Below are 21,676 nucleotides of genomic sequence, written 5' to 3' on the forward strand. Positions count from 1 at the left end.
TAACACATGTCACATTGGCTAGAGTCCTTGGGAAGATAGTCCTGGCGCTTGCCCTGTCTGTCTTTCGAATAAATACATAAATCTTTCTTAATCTTGCTTGTATCTTTCAAAGATTTTTTGATGGATATAGAATTTTTGGCTTTTTTTTTTTTTAAGACAGAGAAGGATTTTCAGTCTTTTTGTTCACTCCCCAAATGGCTTCAGTGGCTGGACCGGGCCAGGCCATAGCCAGGAATCAGAAACTCCATCTGGGTTTCTCACATGAGTGACAGGGCCCAACTACTAAGGCTATCATCTGCTGTCTGCTAGGTGCGTTAGCAGGAGACTTGATCAGAAGCAGAGGAGCCAGTACCCAAAGCAACACATGCCCCACAGTGGCTTAACCCACTGACCACAGTGCTGGCTCCAGTACATATTTTTTCAATCAAATAAGAAGGAAAGGAATGTTGTCGCTCCCCCTCTTCGTGGAGGAGCAACACTAAACCCTGCGCTGTTCTTTCTGTCTGCTCGGCCCTCCCCGGGTTTGCTGCTGGTTCTTCCCGGGTTGGCTACTATCCCTTCCACCTCCGTGGAAGGGCAGTTCCCCCTGGCCACATTCCCCACTTCCGCAGGGGAGCGGCACACCGCCGGCCGGCTCTTCTCGGGGGCTGCACAGGTGTTCCCCTTAGATGTTCCCCATAGATGTTCCTGGTGCATGCCGTCTCTCTCCTCCTTTATAGTCCTCTTCCACCAATCCCAACTCTGCTACCCACATGCTGAGTACGCTGCTCTCCTCCAATCAGGAGCAGGTCCCACAGTTTATTGGTTGAACTGGAGGCAGCTGTGTAGAAGCTGTTTCCCTTCTCAGCGCCATATTGTGGGAAAGCAGATGCATAGAATAAGTCTTAATTCCAGTAACTCAGTCCAGTCCGGATTGCTCCCCACAGATCCCCCTTTCTTTTTATTTTTTGGCGTTGATACGCGCCTGTCTTCGGTGTCCCGCGGCACACACTCTGCTCTACTTGCTAGAGTTGCCACAGGCTCTTACAAGTCCTATCAATCAGGCAAACCGAATCCGGGTCCTCTCTTCGCCATGTTGTGAGGAGGTTTCTAGGCACTGATGCGTGCCTGTGTTCGGTGCCCTGCAGCGCATGCTCTGCTCTGCCTGCAGGGGCTTACAAGCCCTAACAATCAGGCAAACCGAATCCAGGCCTTCTCATTGCCGTATTGTGGGGGAGACTTATTAGTGTTGGTTCGTGCCTATCTTCGGTGACCTGCAGCTCATACTCTGGTCAAGCTGCTTGCTGGTGCTTACCGCCTTAATCAGGCAGACCGAATCCAAGCTCTCTCATTGCCATGTTGTGGGGTGACTTATTGGTGTTGATAATGTGCCTGTCTTCGGTGACCTGCGGTGCATAAGCTGCTAGCCGCCCGCAGGTGCTCACCACTTCCCTAATCAGGCAGACCGAATCCAAGCTCTCACATTGCAGTGTTGTAGGGAGGCCTCTCTATTTCTCTATTTCTCTATCTCCGGGCATTCCTATTTCTCCCATTTTACTTCTATCTTCCAGCATTCCTATTTCTCTCCTTTTACTTCTAAACTTCTGTTTCTCTTATCCCTGCGGCTTCCCGGCGGCGCTCGCCCCGAGGCTGCTTCTCGGCACCTTGCCCCGTAGCAGCTTCTCGGCACCTCGCCCCGCGGCAGCTTCACGGCTCTGCGCGGCTTCCCGGCGCCTCGCCCCGCCGGCGGGTTCCCGGCTCTGCGCGCACGCTCCGCGGTCTCCACGCACTTCGTGCCCGCACCACGGCCTCGCGCCAGCCCCGCGTTCCCTATCTATTCACGCCCCGTGCTCTCTCTGCACGCGGCGGCTTCCGCGAATGTTTCCGCCACCACCGGCATTCAGTCCAAGTTCCCCGGACTAACCTGGCGAATTTCAACCTGGCGGCCCACGTCTCTGCCTCTGGTTCCAGATCTTCGCCTCTTGCTCCCCGGGGTGACTTGAAGAATTCCAAGGTGGCTTATGTCTCCGCCTCGGCCTGCACTCGCGGCTTCATCCTCCCTAACATTTTTTTCTACCCGGTATGTTTCCCTAAGTTTTCTTCCAACAATATTCCTCCCTCATTTCTCCTGGCCTCTCCCCACAGTCCGTATCCAAGTCTAAGTTTCTTATAGGTTTCACTTTCACTTTCAACCTGCAGTCCGTATCTGAGTCTAAGTTTCTTCTTGCTTTCACTTTAAATCCTAACTTCTTTCCCACAGTCCGTATCCGAGTCCAAGCCTCCTCCAGGTTTCACTTTCGCTTTCAATCTCCTAGCTTCCCCGCCATAGTCCGCATCCGAGTCTATGAAAGCTTTCACTTTCGCTTTAAATCCTAACTTCTTTCCCACAGTCCATATCCGAGTCTATGCCTAGGCTTTCAATAGCTTCTTCCGGCACCTTTCTCGTCCGGCTTTTCCCTAGGCTGTTTGCTAGTCTCTCTCTCCGGTATTTTCCCATTTCTTTCCGTTTCTTCCCTATTAGGTTTCCTAACCGTCCTAGGTTTCCTATCCGAGTCAGGTTTCCTATCCGAGTCACGGCACCACTATGTCGCTCCCCCTCTTCGTGGAGGAGCAACACTAAACCCTGCGCTGTTCTTTCTGTCTGCTCGGCCCTCCCCGGGTTTGCTGCTGGTTCTTCCCGGGTTGGCTACTATCCCTTCCACCTCCGTGGAAGGGCAGTTCCCCCTGGCCACATTCCCCACTTCCGCAGGGGAGCGGCACACCGCCGGCCGGCTCTTCTCGGGGGCTGCACAGGTGTTCCCCTTAGATGTTCCCCATAGATGTTCCTGGTGCATGCCGTCTCTCTCCTCCTTTATAGTCCTCTTCCACCAATCCCAACTCTGCTACCCACATGCTGAGTACGCTGCTCTCCTCCAATCAGGAGCAGGTCCCACAGTTTATTGGTTGAACTGGAGGCAGCTGTGTAGAAGCTGTTTCCCTTCTCAGCGCCATATTGTGGGAAAGCAGATGCATAGAATAAGTCTTAATTCCAGTAACTCAGTCCAGTCCGGATTGCTCCCCACAAATGTCTTGCCAGCCGATCAATCTTTTAATTTTTTGAAAGATAAGTTTTTTCAGGCAAAAAATAAGATAATAAATTGACACTTGGATCTATACCTGGAAATGTAAGTAAATATAAAAGCTACTTTTCCTCAAAATAGTAACAATATATCATAAGGTTTATAAAAATATGTGGTAGTAGCACAATGAATGGGATGGAAAGTATTCTATTAGAAGATCTTCATGGCACACATGAACTTATTTAGAGGCAGACTGTGAGAAGTTAATGACATGGTTTGTAAATCCTAGAGGAGATAGAAAATAAAAGTATGGCTGATAAGCTGCTGGTGGAGAGAAAATAGAATCATAAAGATATTCAATTCAGATGAGGACAGAAAAAAAATAGAACAACTGAGACAAATAAAAAATAACAAATGGGTGAATTTACATTCAACCATGGAGATCAAATGTTGACAAACACTTATCATAGGCCAGATTTGGCCCGAGGTGTGTTTTCATATGGCCTGTGAGCTAAGAATAATGCTTACTTTTTGCTGTGGCATAATATACATGGCAAAATTTACTGCTTTAGTCATTTTAAGTGTACAATTCAGTGGCATTACATAAATTCACATTGTGGTGCAATTCTCACCACTATCCACACATTTTTATCTTCCTAATCTGGAATTCTGTACCCATTAAACAATAATTGCTCATTCCTCACTCCCCCTAAGCCCCAGCCATCACCATTGTACTTTGTCTTTATGGATTTGATGACTCCAGGTAACTCATGTGAGTAGAGTCATACAATATTTGACCTTTTGTGCCTGTCTCATTTAACTTGATGTACTACTATCTTTAAGAGTCATGTATCTTGTCTTGTGTCAGAATTATATTCCCTTTTTTAAGATTATTTATTTGAAAGGAGGAGTTACAGAGAGGCAGAGAAAAAGAGGTCGTCCATCCTTAGGTTCACTCCCCAAATGGCCTCAACAGCTGGAGCTGGGCAGTTCTGAAGTCAGGAGCCAGGAGCTTCTTCTGGGTCTCCCATGCAAATGCAGGGGCCCAAGGATTTGGGCCATCCTCTGCTGCTTTCCCAGGCCATAGCAGAGAGCTGGATCTGAAGAGGAGCAGCCGGGACTAGAACTGGCGCCCACATGGGATGCTGGTGCTTCAGGCCAGGCTTTAACCTGCTTCGCCACAGCGCCAGCCCCGGTGTGTTCTTTTACAGAAAATTTGTCCGTTGGTAATATAGATAAGTCATTGCATGTAAATATTTTAAATGTGCCAGTGAAAAGGCATACATTGTCAGGTGAGATTTTAAAAGGTAAGACCACATAAAATGCAAAAATCAAAATATATATTGTGTACAATAAATCTAATATAAATATGAAGTAAGGAATGGAAAAATGATGTCATACTAACATAAATTCAAACAAATCTGAGGTGACTTTTTTCAAAGATTTTGTTTAGAAAAAGGAACATATATATATATATATATATATATATATATATATAATTTTGTAATATAAGTAAATTCATCAAAAACTTAAAAATCCCAAATGATAGCTTTAAAAATGAAGTAAAAGAAAATGGACAAATGATTATACTCAGATTTTGCTACTCCTCTCTTCTGTCTTGGTATTGTATAGGAGAACAAGCAAAATTAAGGATGCAAAAGGTTTGAGTAACTGTATCAACCAATTCTTTTTAACTGACAATGATTGAGCACTCAAGAATAGCAGAATACATACTCTTTTCAAGTATACATGGACGTTCTCCAAGAAATACCATATTCTGGGCCATCAAAAATGGTTCAGCAATTCTGAAACTGTTGAAACACCATGGAATGTGCTTACTATCCAAAACGAAATTAAATTAGAAGTTAGTGGTGGCAAGATATTTGGAAAATATGTAAATGGCCATTAAAAATGTATCATAACTATCACAGAAGCAGTCTCATGGGAAATTAGTATTTTGAACTGAATGAAAATGAAAGTACAACATATATGTATTTGTGGGATTCACCTATAGCTCAGTTCGCCTCTTGTAATGTATTCCTCATGCAGCTGTCTGTGTGTGTGTGCAGATTTAGCAAGAATAAAAGGCGCAACTGTATCTCCCTGTGACTTCCCTGTCTGGTCTTTATTCAGTATGAGAGTATGTCAAAAAGTTTGAGGAGAAGTGGATTCAAAGACAACTTTCTTTTGATTTTGAAATATTTGCATACAAGGGGTCTTCAAATAGTTCTTGAAGAATACATATTAGAAAAAACTATGCTTGGATCTCAAAGGTTTTTGCACCAAACTAAGCTTCTGATTCTACTTTTCATTAACTTTTTGAGGTATCCTTGTATATGCCAGCTCCCCTTGATGATGGAGAGCAGCTGGACACCTCCACCTCTTAGATACATATGTATCCTACCAAGGATCTTCATCTCTCAACTCTTCTACTCTCCTGCTCTTAAGAGCTTGCTGTCATCCAGAGTATAGTTAAGAACATTTAGTATGGAATGCAGAGGCAGACACGCTCTTAGAAAAAAAAATTCTTTGTTTCCTTGCTAGGTGGAAACTATCTATTAAATTTTGTTCCCTGTGTATTATTGTAAAGGGGAAAAAATTTCTAGGTTAAAGCTACATATCAGAAACAAAGCTTGTCTTCATTTGTTCAATCAGCATACTCCATCTGGAGTGAAAACTATAGTTGAAGTTATTTTGTAATTACATTTATGATAGTATGCCATCATTTTTCATGCTTACTAATTTTCAGTGGCCAAACTAGTGAAGTCATTTACCAAACTTGTAACCCTCATCAAGTCTGATGGCAGGTTAGTCTCTACTTTTCCTTTTGGATGCCTTGCTGCTGAAGAAAGGAAACTCTGATGGTTTTGACCAACACCTAAAAAGCCAAAGTTTTGATTCCACAAATTGATATAGGAATGTACATCCTGATTACAGTCCAAAGAACTAGGAAAATAACAGCAAAGTGATTTCTTAAGTATTTGATCTTATCTGCTGCTATTATATGTAGCATTGGTTTTGAATTTTATTTTCTAACTGCTCATTGCATGTGTATCGAAATCCAATTGATTTTTTAAATGCTGATTTCATATCCAGTAACATTGTTAAATTTACTTACTAAATCTAATAGATATCACTATTTAGGCTTTCAGTGTCATAGTCAACATCTGAGAATAATGACAATTTTATTTCTTTTTTCCAATCATTTTACATTTTATTTTTCTTGCCTTATTACACTGGCTAGGACTTCAAATACATTCTTGAATAGAAATGATAACAGGCATGCTTGTCTCATTCCCAATCTCAGAGGTAAAACTTTCAACATTTCATCATTAAATATGATGTTTTCTCTAGGGCTTTTATAGATACCCTTTCAGAGACAAAGGAAATTGCCTTCTATTTCTAGGTTGCTTGGGGATTTTATCATGAATGAATAATGAATTTTATCAAATGCTCATTAAAAACTCTTAAAATAATACTAATTTTTACTTTTTTCTCTTTTTTAAAATTAATTTTTAAGGAATACAACTTTCATAAGTACAACTTTAGGAATATAGTTATTCTTCCCTCCATACCCACACTCCCATCCCTCCTTCTCCTCCGTCTCCCCTTCCCAGTCCTATTCTCCATTAAGATTCATTTTCAATTAACTTTGTACACAGAAGACCAACTCTACAGTAAGTAAAGGTTTCAACAGTTTGCAAGCACATGCGGGTGTGCATGCACACACACACACACGCACACAGCTGTTTGAGAACTAGTTTTACACTTAACTTTAATAATACAACTCATTGAGGACAGAGGCCCTGCAAGGAGAGTTAGTGCACAGTGACTCCTGTGGTTCATTTAACAATTAACACTTGTATGATGTCAGTGACCACCCAGGGCTCTTGACATAAGATGCCTAGACTATGGATGCCATTTGAGTCCACAAACTCTGTTAGTACTTGGACAAGGCCACAAGCAAAGTGGAGGTTCGGTCCTCCTTTCAGAGGACAGATTTATTTAGATTTATACATCATTTAGATTTAGATTTATACATCCTTCTTTGATGGCCACTTCTTTCTCACTCACAGAGATCCTTCATATAGAACATTTTTTGCCACAGTGTCTTGGATTTTCATACCTGAAATGCCCTAATTGTGTTGAGGAATGTTTCTGCTATACCCAATTCCTTTAGAGTTTTCACCATGAAAAGGTGTTGTATTTTATCAAATGCTTTCTCTGCATTTATTAGGTAATCATATGGTTTTTGTTCAGCAGTTTGTTGATGAGATGTATCACATTGATTCATTTGCAAATGTTGAACCATCCATGCATACCAGGGATAAATCCCACTTGATCTAGGTGAATGATCTTTCTGATGTGTTGTTGGATTTGATTAGCTAGAAGTTTGTTGAGGATGTTTGCATCTATGTTCATTAGGAGAATTGGTCTGTATTCTCTTTCTAAAAAAAATTTAAAAAAAAAGAAATTAAGCTGATGCTGGCTTCATAGAAAGAATTTGGGAGGATTCCCTCCCTTTCAATTGTTATGAATAACTTAAGAAGAATTGGAGTTAGATCTTTAAATGTCTGGCAGAATTCAGCAGTGAAGCCATCTGGTCCTGGGCTTTTCTTTGTGGGGAGAGCCTTTTTTTACTGATTCAGTTTCATCAAGATAATGGGTCTGTTTAGGTTTTCTGTGTCTTCATGGCTCAATTTAAGTAGGTTGTACATGTATCATAATGAATGGGGAAAGTTGGAAGCATTCCTACTGAGATCTAGAATCAGACAAGGATGCCCACTCTCACCACTGCTATACAATATAGTCCTGGAAGTTTTTAGCCAGAGCCATTAGGCAAGAAAAAGAAATCAAAGGGATACAAATTGAGAAACAGGAAGTCAAACTATCCCAATTTGCAGATTACATGATTCTATACATAAGGGATCCAAAAGATTCCACTAAAAGACTACTGGAACTCATAGAAAAGTTTGGTAAAGTAGTAGGATAAAAAATACACTAAAATCAGTAGCCTTTGTATATACAGACAATGGCAAGGCTGAGATTGAGCTTCTAAGATCAATCTCATTCACAGTAGCTACAAAAAAATCAAATACTTTGGAATAAATTTAACCAAATATGTCAGAGATCTCTATGATGAGAATTATAGAACATTAAAGAAATAAACAGAAGATACCAAAAAATGGAAAAGTCTTCCATGTTCATGGATTGGAAGAATCAGTATCATATCAAAATGTCCATTCTTCTGAAAGCAATTTGTAGATTCAACACAATATCAATCAAAATATCAAAGACATTCATCTTGGATCTAGAAAAAATGATGCAGAAATTCATATGGAGGCACAGGATACCTTGAATAGCTAAAGCAATCTTCTACAACAAAGACAAAGCCAGAGACATAACAATACCAGATTTCAAGACATACTACAAGGCAGTTATAATCAAAACAACCTGGTACTGCCACAAAAATAGATTGATTGACCAATGAAACAGAATAGAAACTCCAGAAATCAATCGAAACATCTATAACCAACTTACATTTGACCAAGGAGCTAAAATGAATCCCTGGAGCAAGGACAGTCTCTTCAACAAATGTTGCTGGGAAAACTGGATTTCCATGTGCAGAAGTATGAAGCAAGACCCCTACCTTAAATTTACACAAAAATCCACTCAACATGGAATAAAGACCTAAATCGCCAACCCAGCACCATCAAAGTAATTGAGAACACTGGGAAACCCTGCAAGATATTGGCACAGGAAAGAATTCTTCGAAAATATCCCAGAGGCACAGAGAAAGTAAAAATTTTAAGATGGGATTACTCAAATTGAGAACTGTACAGCAAAAGAAATAGGAAGGTGAAGAGGCAACTGACAGAATGGGAGAAATTATTTGCAAACTACGCAACTGATAAAGGATTAAGAACCAGAATCTACAAAGAGATAAAGAAACTCCACAACAAAACAAACAACCCAGTTAAGATGAGTCATGAGCATAGATCATTTTTCCATTTTTTGTGTCTTCTAATTATTTCTTTAATGTGTTGTAATTTTCACTGTAAAAATCTTTCACATCCTTGATTAAGTTTATTCAAATGTATTAAAGTTTTTTTGTAGCTATTGTGAATGGTACTGATCCTACAAGTTATTTCTCAACCCCGCATTTTTTTGTTCACACAAAGGCTATTGATTTTTGTGTGTTGATTTCATTTCTTGCAACTTTACCAAACTCTCTTATGAGTTCCAGTAGTCTCTTAATGGAGTCTTCTGGGACCCTATAGATAGAATAATGTCATTGGCAAACAGAAAATCTGACTTCCTCCTTTCCAATTTGTATCCCCTGATTTCTTTTCCTTGCTTAATAACTCTGGCTAAAACTTAAGAGAACTGCATTGAATAGCAATGGTGAAAGTGAACATTTGGTTTCAGATGTTAAGGGAAATGTTTCCAACTTTTCCCCATTTAATATGATACATTCTGCAGGTTTGTTATGTAGTGCCTTGATGGTTGAAGAATGTTCCTTCTACACCCAATTTGCTTATGGTTTTTATATCGAAAGGATGTTACACTTTAGCAAATGCTTTCTCTGCATCTATTGATATAATCATATGGTTTTTATTCTTCAATTTGTTAATGTGTTGTATCACATTTGTTGAGTTTTGTATGTTGAACTATCCCTTCATATCAAGAATAAATCCCACTTGATCTGGGTGAATGATCTTTCTGATATGTTGTTAGATTTGATTACTAGTATTTTGTTGAGAATTTTTGCATTGATATTCATTAGGGATATTGGTCTATAGTTCTTTCTCTCTGTTGTATCTTTTTCTGGCTTTGAAATTAAGTTAATAATGGCCTTCCAAAAGGAATTTGGAAGGAATCCCTCCCTTTCAATTATTTTGAATAGTTTGTGAAGAGTTGGGATTAGTTCTTTAAAGATTTTGTAGAATTCGTCAGTGAAGCCATTTTGTCCTGGTCTTTAATTTGTTGGGCGGGTCTTTATTACTGATTCATAACTCTGCATTGGTTATCGATCTATTTAGGTTTTCTATATCTTAATAACTCAATTTTGGTAGATTGTATATGTCCAGGAATCTATCCATTTCTTCTAGATTTTCCAATTTGTTGATATGTAGCTGTTTGTAGTAATTCCTGATGATTCTTTTTATTTCTGTGGTATCCACTGTAACATCTTTTTTTTTAAACTTTTATTTAATGAATATAAATTTCCACAGTACAGCTTATGGATTACAATGGCTTCCCCCCCATAACGTCCCTCCCACCCGCAACCCTCCCCTTTCCCACTCCCTCTCCCCTTCCATTCACATCAAGATTCATTTTCAATTCTCTTTATATACAGAAGATCAGTTTAGCATACATTAAGTAAAGATTTCAACAGTTTGCTCCCACACAGAAACGTAAAGTGAAAAATACTGTTTGAGTACTAGTTATAGCATTAAATCTCAATGTACAGCACACTAAGGACAAAGATCTTACATGAGGAGTAAGTGCACAGTGACTCCTGTTGTTAACTTAACAAATTGACACTCTTGTTTATGGCATCAGTAATCACCCTAGGCTCTTGTCATGAGCTGCCAAGGCTATGGAAGCCCCCTGAGTTCACTGACTCTGATCATATTTAGATAAGGCCATGGTCAAAGTGGAAGTTCTTTCCTCTCTTCAGAGAAAGGTACCTCCTTCTTTGATGACCTATTCTTTCCACTGGGATCTTACTCGCGGAGATCTTTCATTTAAAAAACATCTCCTTTTTCATCTCTGATTTTATTGACTTGGGTCATTTATTTATTTATTTATTTAGGTTAATTGGACCGCTAGTGGGTCAATTTTGTTTATTTTTTCAAAAACCAGCTCTTCATTTTCCTGACCTTTTATACCACTTCTCTGGTTCCAATTTTATTTATTATCTAGTTTTAATTATATCTTTCCTCACACTAATTTTGCAGGTTTGTTCTTATTTTGCTAGGTGCTTGAGATGCATTGTTAGGTCATTTTTTGATGCCCTTCCAGTTTTTTGCTGTAGGCACTAATTGCTATAAACTTCCCTTTTAACAGTGCTTTTGCTGTATATTATAAGTTCTGTTAGGTTTTGTCTTATTCATTCATTTCTGGGAATTTTTTTTATTTCCATCTTGATGTCTTCTATAATCTGTTCATTCAGGAGCATGTTATTCAGTCTCTATGTGGTTGCATATTTTCTAGAGTTTTTTTTAATGTTTATTTATTTATTTGAAAGTCAGAGTTACACAGAAAGAGAGGAAAGGCAGAGAGAGAGGTCTTGCATCTGCTGGTTCACTTCCCAATTGGCTGCAATGGCTGGAGCTGCGCCAATTCGAAGCCAGGAGCCAGGAGCTTCTTCCGGGTCTCTCACGCAGGTGCAGGGGCCCAAGGACGTGGGACTTCTGCTTTCCCAGGCCACAGCAAAGAGCTCGATCAGAAGTGGAGCAGCTGGGTCTTGAACCAGTGCCCATATGGGATGCCAGCACTTCAGGCCAGTGCTTTAACCTGCTGTGCTACAGCACCGGTCCCTAGAGTTTCTTAAGTTGTTAATTTCCCATTTCATTACATTGTAGTCAGGAAAAGATACATGGTATGATTTCAATTTCTTTGTATTTGTTGAGACTTGCTTTATGGCCTACCATTGGTCTATCCTAGATAAAGCTCCATGCACAGTAGAAAAGAATCTGTATTCTGCAGCTGTGGGATGAAATGTTCTGCAGATCTCAATTAGGTCCATAGTGTAGATTAGTTCTGAAGTTTCTTTGTTGACTTTTTGTCTATTTGATCTGACCATTGATGAAAGTGGGGTGTCGAAATTCTCCATTATTATTGTACTTGAGTCTATGTCTCCCTTTAGATCCATTAACTTTTTTTAAAAAAGATTCATTTATTTATTTGAAAGTCAGAGTTACACAGAGAGAGAAGGAGAGGCAGAGAGAGATAGAGAGTTCTTCCATCCACTAGCTCACTCCCCAGTTGGCCACAATGGCTGGAGCTGTGCCTATCTGAAGCCAGGAACCAGGAGCTTCCTCCAGGTCTCCCATGCAGGTACAGGGGCCCAAGGACTTGCGCCATCTTCTACTGCTTTCCTAGGCCATAGCAGAGAACCAGATTGGAAATGGAGCAACTGGGACTTGAACCAGCACTCATATGGGATGCCGGCAATGAAGGTGGCAGCTTTACCCACACAGTGCCAGTTCCTAACTTTGTTTTAAGTAACCAGGCACCCTGACATTGGGTGCATATACATTTACTATAATTTCATCCTACTATTGAATTGTTCTATTAATCATTACATAATGCCCTTCTTTGTCTCTTAACAGTTTTTGTGTTGAAGTCTATTTTGTTTGATACTGGGATGGCTACTCATGCTCATTTTTGCTTTCTGTTAGCATTATCTTTTTCTCTGCTTTCACTTTTCAGTCTCTGTTTGTCTTTATTGGTGAGGTGTGTTTCTTGTAGGCAGCAAAGAGATGGGTCTTGTTTTTTAATTCATTCAGCCAGCCTTTATCTTTTAACTGGAGAATTTAGGCCATTTATATTCAAGGTTGTTGTTGATAAGTAACAACTTGGTCCTGCCATTTTCCCATAAATATTCATATTGTTTGCTTTGGATTTCCTTTTTATTTTTACTAGGAGTTTTTCTGCCATTACATTCTTTCATAATGATGACTATCTTTCTGTGTTCTCTGTGTAGCACATTCTTAAGTATCATTTGTAAGGCTGGACAAGTGGTAACCAACTCTTTCAATTTCTGTTTGTTTTGAAAGTATTTATTTCACCTTCATTTATAAATGACAGCTTTGCTGGGTACAGTATTCTGGATTGACAGGTATTTTTTCTTTTAGAACTTGGACTGTGTCCATTCTTTCCTAGCCAGTAGGGTTTTAGATGAGCAATGTGCCATCAGTGTAATTAGATATACTCTGAAGGTAATCTGACATTTCTCTCATGCACAACTTAGAATCTTTTCTTTATGATTTGCTGTTGAAAGTTTGCCTATAATGTATTGTGCTGAAGATATTTTCTGATGATGTCTTTTAGGAGTTGTATGTGTGTTCTGTACTTGGATGTCCTTGTCTTTCTCCAAATTGGGGAAATTTTCTGCTATTATTTCACTGAATAGACCTTATAATCCATTCTCTCTTTCACACCTTCAGGACTCCTAATACATGTATGTTTGATAGTATCCCATAAATCTTGAATGGTTCTTTAAGTTTTTCTAATTTTTCTTCTTCTTCTATTTTTCTTTTTGGTTAGGTATTTCCAGGGATCTGTGTTCTAGCTAGGATATTCTTTCTGCTGCCTCACCAAGTCTGTTGTTAAGATTCTTTAATGTATTTTCTATTTGACACATTGAATTCTTCATTTCTGATATTTCAGTTTGATTTCTCATCAATATCTCAATCTGGCAGAATTTGTCATCTGTGTCATGTATGGATTTCTTTAACGCATGTATTTGCTTCTCTGTGTTTTTGAATAATTTTATCATACTTTTCAGTTCCTTTTCAGGCATTTCATCAATCTCTTCATCTTCACATTCTAATATTGAAGTCTTGTATTCCTTTTAGGGAATCATATTGTCTTGTTCATGTTTGTTTTATTTCTGTTTATTTTTAGGCATTTGTGGTAACACTTGTTGGTTTTTTCCTCTGTTGGCTTTTATCTTTGAACTATGCCTGCATGGCTTAATGGAGTGTGTATTCCTTTAGTGAATTCCCAGAGGTCTGTACTTGGTGGGGACAGGGAGCTCTGGCCAGTGCTTTAGGGTGAGGCAAGATTCCTGGGTGAGAACCAAGTTGGAGGTGGTAGATATCCTCTACTGTCAGCAGAAGGGAAGGTACGACCATGTCTGCTGGTGTGATCACATCCTCACCTCCGTTCTGCCCAGCATGAGCCCACAGTGGCTACACACCCCAGCATGTAGGCACATGAACCACACAAAGGATCTGTGCGGTCCTCTGTGTGAATACGGAGCCCTCTGCAATGACCTACTCCAGGCACTCGGGGAACTCTGAGCCCCTATAGCTATATACAGTGAATGCCTAGAGACCCAGCTACATCCCCACCCTGTCTGTATTCACAGAATCCCCACACTCACAGTGCACAAGGCTCCCACAGTTATGGAGAACAGAGAATGCTCTCTCAGCCCTGCGAACCTGCCTGGTCTAGCAAGAGAGCCAAAGTGTTCCCAGAGCCAGCTGTCTGTCGGTTGCTCTTCGTTAGCAGTTTGAGTCTGGGTACCTGTGAGGGGAGGGGAGCACCGCACAGGCCTAAGTGGGAGCTGCACCCCCTACCAACCCTCCAGGCCAGATTCAAAGTTAGGACCAAAGCATTATCCCTTCAATAAAATCCCCTAGTTGTGCTTGTGCTAGCTGCTGTAGCCTCTACTCACATTAAGATGGCACTTCCTCCCAGGTCACCAGGTGCCCTTATTGGGGGACAGGAAGAAAGCAATGTGCTTCTGCTTTGCAGGGTTAGGTGGGCAACCTGACTCCTGGTAGCACTCCAGGCAGGATTCAAAGTCAGTGTGGTCTGCAGCATTGTCCCTCAGGCAATGTCAGCAGTGACAGCAGCTGCTGCAGACTCCTCTCACCTTGCTCCAAGAAGATGGCCTCTCTTCCAACCTCCAGATGTAGGCGTCTCCAGTGGTATCCTTGCTTGCTTGCTGCTCTGTGTTTGTACTGTCCATGTTGTTCCTTGCCATTCCTCTTCTTTCTGTAGAATTTCCACTGCAAACTTTTTTCCAACTCTTCCCTGGGAATGCAGTTACTGCACTTTTCTTCTGGCCCTTTCTCTAGTTTCAGTGTTTAACAGCATCTGTTTAAGCCAGTTATGCTAGTGCTGCTTCCCCTACCAGTTGTGGGTTTAAGAGAAAAAGGCCCCAGCTCTGTCCAGGAAGAACTGTGAGGCAGTATGCTGAGACACTTCTGGGAAAGATCACCTCTCTTCTCAGAAAGATGGGGTGCTGGCGCCTCGCACCACTGCATTGGGAAGTTTTTTATTTACTTCATATCACATTGTTTAGATATTAATTAGTTTAATTCAATGAAAGATTACATGGTATTTTTAAAGGAGAGAAGGGTGGTGTTTTAATCATTTATGAACTATATACATTGAGAATGTGTTTGAAAATAATAGACATTCCAACTATGAGGGTTTTTAAAATAAATTTTTTTAGACAAGGGATTTGTCTCAGGCATCAGGATGTTTGGAGACAGCTACTTAGTGATGTTTGAAGTACTCCACTTTCTGCTTTTCTGTCCTTAGCTTTCATTCTCATGCTTGTCACTTTATGGTCAAAAAACGGCTACTGCAACTGCCAGCAGGAAGAAGGGCAGAAGGCCTGCCGGTTACATCTGACTGCTTTTGTCAGGAAAACAAAAGCTTTCTTAGAAGCCTCACTGTGAAATCTTCTGCTTAGGTCTCACTGCCTAATTAGCATGCTTCTTGGGAGAGGGTAAGTGTAGATGGGGGTTCAGCCAGCCTACCAGCTGTAGCAGGCACACACACTTACCTTCCCGTGTAATGAATTAGACCAGATAAACTTGTGAAGCCACTTGTCTCTTTATTATTCCAGAATTCTGTAGGTTTTTTGGCTCCTCCTTGTAGTGTGTCTGTCTTTGCTGATTTAGCTTCAGCTCTATTAATTTAGTAACTGTCGCTCCCCGTCTTCGTGGAGGAACGACACTAAACCCTGCCTAGGCTTCATGTCCGAGTCACGGCACCACTATGTCGCTCCCCCTCTTCATGGAGGAACGACACAGGACCCTGCGCTGTTCTTTCGTCTGCTCGGCCCTCCCCGGGTTTGCTGCTATCCCTTCCACCTTTATAATCCTCCTCTGCCAATCCCAACTCGGCTGCCCACACGCCGAGCACGCCGCTCTCCTCCAATCAGGAGCAAGTCCTACAGTTTATTGGCTGAACTGGAGGCAGCTGTGTAGAAGCTGTTTTCTTCTCTCCCAGCGCCATATTGTGGGAGAGCAGATGCATAGAATAAGTCTTAATTCCAGTAACTTAGTCTAGTCCGAGTTGCTCCCCACAAGTAACTTTTAACTTTTTATATAAACTAAAGTTAGTATGTTAGACTCATGAGTTAAGACGTTTAGTTTCTTTTTTTCCAGAATTAGGGCTTCTGAACAATTATGTAAACTTGTTCATAAAAGTAATAGATTTATATATTCATTAATATTTATATAAATATATATTTATTAATATTTTTATTTGAATTAGTCATTATGATAATTTTTAAATTAGGCTTATAGTTTTTATATAAATTTTCCTCTTAAAAACAGAAAAACTATTGAATATTTGAACTGAACTCTAACAATTATAATACAAACTACCTTTTCCAGGATCCCTTCTTTTTTTTTTTTTTTTTTTTTTTTTTTTGACAGGCAGAGTGGACAGTGAGAGAGAGAGACAGAGAGAAAGGTCTTCCTTTGCCGTTGGTTCACCCTCCAATGGCCGCTGCAGCCGGCACACCACGCTGATGCGATGGCAGGAGCCAGGTGCTTCTCCTGGTCTCCCCTGGGGTGCAGGGCCCAAGCACTTGGGCCATCCTCCACTGCACTCCCTGGCCACAGCAGAGAGCTGGCCTGGAAGAGGGGCAACCGGGACAGAATCCGGTGCCCCGACCAGGACTAGAACCCCGTGTGCTGGCGCCTCAAGGCGGAGGATTAGCCTAGTGAGCTGTGGCGCCGGCTTCCAGGATCCCTTCTGAGAAAGGAGATGTAGTCCATTAAAGAAAAAAATGAGCAGTGCTTAAGTTTAATACCTGCTAATTGCATTCAGAACTTATCAACACAGTCTTAGCTATTCATAAGTTATATGGTGGACTTTGTACCCCCTCTCACTATCCTTGTTCACAGAAATGTTTATTCATAATCACTGGGATAGCTCATAGAGGTAAAAAATAAAAGGTTCATTTACGAGTGAAAGAAAATGGGTGTCACATTAACTGCTAAAGGTGGAGGTGCATATTATAGACCAAGTGAGCTATTCCTTAGAAGGCAGAGACACAGATGTAGAGTGGATTGGGGAGGGCCGTCATAATGAAGAGAGAGTTCAGCTTTTCATATTTGCTGATGATTGATGGATGTTAGCAGAGATTACTTCTGATTTGTATTGCTCACTTTAGTATTCTGGATCTAGGAAAGATGTGGAAAATAGTTCTGACACTACTAACAATGCTAATTTATGTTCATTTCAGTAATTGAAGAAAAGAGATGAAATCTTTGTTTTGCCTACCATATTTTTATTGCTTTACTTAGGCCACAAATCACAAAGGAGTAGAGTAAGTGCCTATGGTACAGAGTTTACTTGAAAGAGGATAAATAAAGAAGCTATCTAATACTTACCACTCTGCCATCTTTCAGGAGTAGTGCAGGATCTTTCTTAGTATGTGACTAACCTTACTGTGCAAGGGAAGGGAGGAGAACCAGGTTATTTTCTTTCAGCATCAGCTAGGGATAAAGAAAACGTTTTAATTGAATAGTTATGTTGCCACACACACACACACACACACACACAATCGTGTTTTTAATCCAGTTTGAGAGAGTTACACCTACTGTAGACTGTATTTACTGCATGTTGAAGCTAACTGGAAGCAGTGACCAGATTCTTAATCATTATCAGGAAACTGCATTCAGAGAATGAGAAGAACACCCCCACTGGATGAATTGCAGCCACCACCATATCAGGATGACAGTGGTTCTCCCCATCTCTCATGTACACCCTCAGAAATCGGAGACAGTAAATGTGAATTTTCCCACTGCAGCAACAGCCCGAGATGTTCCTATAACAAGTGCCCAAGTGAAGGAAGCACAGGTCATGAAGTAGAAAGTTTTCATAATAAAGGATATGAAGACGATGTTCCAAGTGACAGCACTGCAGTCCTGAGCCCTGAAGTAAGTAAAAGCATGGAGAAGTTTTGAAAATGAATGTTATTTGGAGGATAATAATCCTACACTTCTCCTCTTGGTAAGAAGACTTGTTTTTAATCACTACTTTATCCCTTTGCGGCTTATGATACTGGTTTCCAAACTTAATCTTTACCTAGCAAACTTAACAGGACTGTCCCAGCTAGTCTTCCACTTCCTCCCTTCCACCAAAGGCAGATAAGTAGCTAATTGGTTCTTGTCTTTGTGAGTTTTTTAAAAAATATCTATTTACTTATTTGAAAGAGTTTCAGAGGGAGAGAGAGAGAGAGATTCCCCTTATGCTGGTTCACTCCCGAGAGAGCCAGTGTCCAGGAGCCAGGAGCTTCTTCCAGGTCTACCACACAGGTGGCAGGGACCCCAAGTGCTTGAGCCATCCTCCACTGCTTTTCCCAGGCCATTAGCAAGCAACTAGATTGGAAGTGGAGCAGCCGGAATGCAAACTGGTGCCCACATGGGATGCCGACCTTGCAGGCAGCAGCTTTTACCTAGTTCTTGTTTTTTTAAGACACACTTTATATAAAGCATTCTGGAATGGCTTGCCTTTTTCTTTATCTTAAGGTTACTATTTTTTTGTTATTTTATTTTGAAATTTTGTTATTGCAAGTTTCCTCATTAATATTTTACAAGTATTTCAAAGTAATATTTTTTTTGACAGGCATAGTTAGACAGTGAGAGAGAGAGAGAGAAAGGTCTTCCTTCCACTGGTTCACCCCCGATACGGCCGCTATGGCTGGCGCACTGCACCGATCTGAAGCCAGGAGCCAGGTGCTTCCTCCTGGTCTCCCATGGTGCAAGGTCTGAGGATTTGGGCCGTCCTCCACTGCACTCCCAGGCCACAGCAGAGAGCTGGACTGGAAGAGCGGCAACCAGGACAGAATCCGGCGCCCCAACCGGGACTAGAACCCTGGGTACTGGCGCCGCAGGCGGAAGATTAGCCTAGTGAGCTGCAGCGCCGGCTCAAAGTAATCTTAACTGTATTTTCATAGCAGGATATGGAGGGAATAAATGGTCCGTTTTACTAATGAAATTTTAATTCATGGCATCATGCATTCAGAGTGGTTGAGTTTTAAGTTCCTTTTTGGGGGTGAAAATGACATAAGAATAATTGTATTTCAATGTCAAAGTATTAGCATATTCTAAAAAGGATTTGTGGAAATCCTTTTGTGGATACCCTCCAAGTACACATCAGGCAAACTATCCCAGAGGATTCCCAGACTAAATTAAGATGTTCAAATTGTGTGTGTGTACAAGTGTATTTCTTTCTGTGGAAGCGAAAAAGGTAATTTGGAGAATTTCATAAGGTAGAATTTATTTTTAGGATTTACTTTCCTTTGACGTTTTAGATTGTAAATTTTTACTTTTGTTCCAGACAGTGTTTAGTAATACTATAGTATGTCCATGTTCTTATTGCATGGATTTTCTGAATAAATTCTGGAGGTGGTTCCCAATATGCAGAACAATTAAGCTATTAATAGAATTTCCTTAAGTTTCTCTTATGTCTTTTTTAAAAACACTTTGTAACCATGACTTTATTTCTTCTATTTCTAGCATTGTAGTATATGAGATAGAAGAAAATGCTACATTGATATTTTAACATAGATGTCAGTATTTCATGATTTTCCACAAAGACTGTTTCTCTGTGTTCTTTCACCTAAACATATTTGACACAGCTATTTTATAGTTTTGCAAACTATATAGTTAGCCAGCAAGTTAGCAGCGATTGTAGAATTCACAACTATTAAAAGCAGTCAACTTATTTAGTGCCAGCAACCCTTTCAGGAGTTATGCAGTTTGCTCAAGTATGTGGAGCTCTTGAGTAGTGGCACTGTAATTCATACCCAGGCCGATCTGGCTGCAGAAACAGTGCCTTTACCAGCTCTGTGACGTTACCCTTCCTCATCCAGATGACTGTGATGCAGGCATACCCTCCCAGGATACACCAGGCAGACCATCCCAGAAGATTCAAGACCACATTAAGATGTTCAGATTGTGTGTGTGTGTGTGTGTGTGTGTGTGTGTAGGTATATTTCACATACAAAGCCAGTGGGGCTGGTGCTGTGGCGTAGATTAAGCATCCACCTAAGTAGCAGCATCCCATGTGGGTGTGGTTTGAGTCTTGGCTGCTCCACTTCCAGTCCAGCTCCCTGGGGTGTCAGTAGGTGCAGGTAGCAAAACTCCACTGTGATGTGAGTCATGGTTTATCAAGTGCCTGTATGTCCTGTTTCCTAGTCTCTTCCCTGCCAGCATCCCTGTTTATGGTGGCCACAAGGTGCACACTTACCAGATTGGAGAGCTGTGTGAGTATATCAGGCAACCACTGAAACTTGCCAGTTAAGTCTATTAGACTGCTGTTGATTTTTATCAACATTGCTTAATGGAACACATGGATGACAAAGCACTCATTCCCAGAAGCAACATAATCATGATTGGGTTGTTCATCTCTTTCTATAGGCAACATTCATTTGTTCCATCATATTTCCTATTAAATCTGCGTTTGGCATATCATACAGGTTGACTTTGTTGCTATTTGTATTTAATATATCTTAAAAATTGTACTTCTATCTCATAAGCTACTTCCTTATTCATTATCTATAGTTAGCACATCCTATAAGTTTTGCAATTTTTCAAAAGCTGCTAACCTGCTTTCTGTTTAACATTTTTTTGGGTTTCCTCTGTCCTGCTTATTTTTGTGTCTTTTATAGCAACATTGAACACATTCAAATATAGAAAATTCATATCACACAAAAACTGTGGAATGTTAAAAGCCTATGGTACTGTAAAATTCACTTGGTTTATTCAAGTTTTTTTTTGCATCCTTGTTATAGATATTATGTATCAAATAAAAAATTCTTGCTTTCTTCTTGGTTTATTGTAGGCTATAACTATCTTAGAGCCTATCCATATACAATTCTGAACTGACTGAAGAGAAGGAAGGGTTCAGAGAGTTCTGTGGCAAGGAGATCATAAACTCTGTTGATGACCTGTTGTTAACTAAAGGATTTTTTTTTTTTTTTTTTGACAGGCAGAGTGGTCTCCCATGGGGTGCAGGGCCCAAGCACTTGGGCCATCCTCCACTGCACTCCCTGGCCACAGCAGAAAGCTGGCCTGGAAGAGGGGCAACCGGGACAGAATCCGGCGCCCTGACTGGGACTAGAACCCGGTTGTGCCGGTGCCACAAGGCGGAGGATTAGCCTAGTGAGCCGCGGCACCGGCCAACTAAAGGATTTTTTTTTTTTTTTGGAACTTTTAGTAATTTTTTTTTAAACTTTTATTTAATGAATATAAATTTCCAAAGTACGACTTATGGATTACAATGGCTTCCCCCCCATACCGTCCTTCCCACCAACAACCCTCCCCTTTCCCACTCCCTCTCCCCTTCCATTCACATCAAGATTCATTTTCGATTATCTTAATATACAGAAGATCAGCTTAGTATACATCAAGTATGGATTTCAACAGTTTGCTCCCACACAGAAACATAAAGTGAAAAATAATAGATGATTTTTTTTAAATGATGATGAAATCAGAGCAGACCTATTGTCATGTTTAATCCCAGTGAGAGTCAAGTTGGAAATTGATAATTTCTTTTTTTTTTTTTTACAGAGGATCAGTTTAGTATGCATTAAGTAAGGATTTCAACAGTTTGCACCCCCATAGAAACACAAAGTGAAATATATT

At 40.6% G+C, this 21,676-nt stretch overlaps 1 protein-coding gene across 6 annotated transcripts in view; it reads left to right on the top strand.

The window, feature by feature from the left end:
• The window catches only part of SYT14 (synaptotagmin 14), a 249,427-nt gene that overhangs the window by 156,833 nt on the left and 70,918 nt on the right, over window positions 1–21,676 (top strand). For all 6 annotated transcript variants that reach the window (XM_051820526.2, XM_017347809.3, XM_070055235.1 and 3 more), the window contains one exon: window positions 17,694–17,965. In XM_051820526.2, the coding sequence (XP_051676486.1) occupies window positions 17,694–17,965 (272 nt within the window). The remainder of the gene's footprint in view (window positions 1–17,693; window positions 17,966–21,676) is intronic.

This window comes from Oryctolagus cuniculus, chromosome 13 (genome assembly GCF_964237555.1).
Source record: "Oryctolagus cuniculus chromosome 13, mOryCun1.1, whole genome shotgun sequence".
Classification (NCBI taxonomy): Eukaryota; Metazoa; Chordata; class Mammalia; order Lagomorpha; family Leporidae; genus Oryctolagus; species Oryctolagus cuniculus.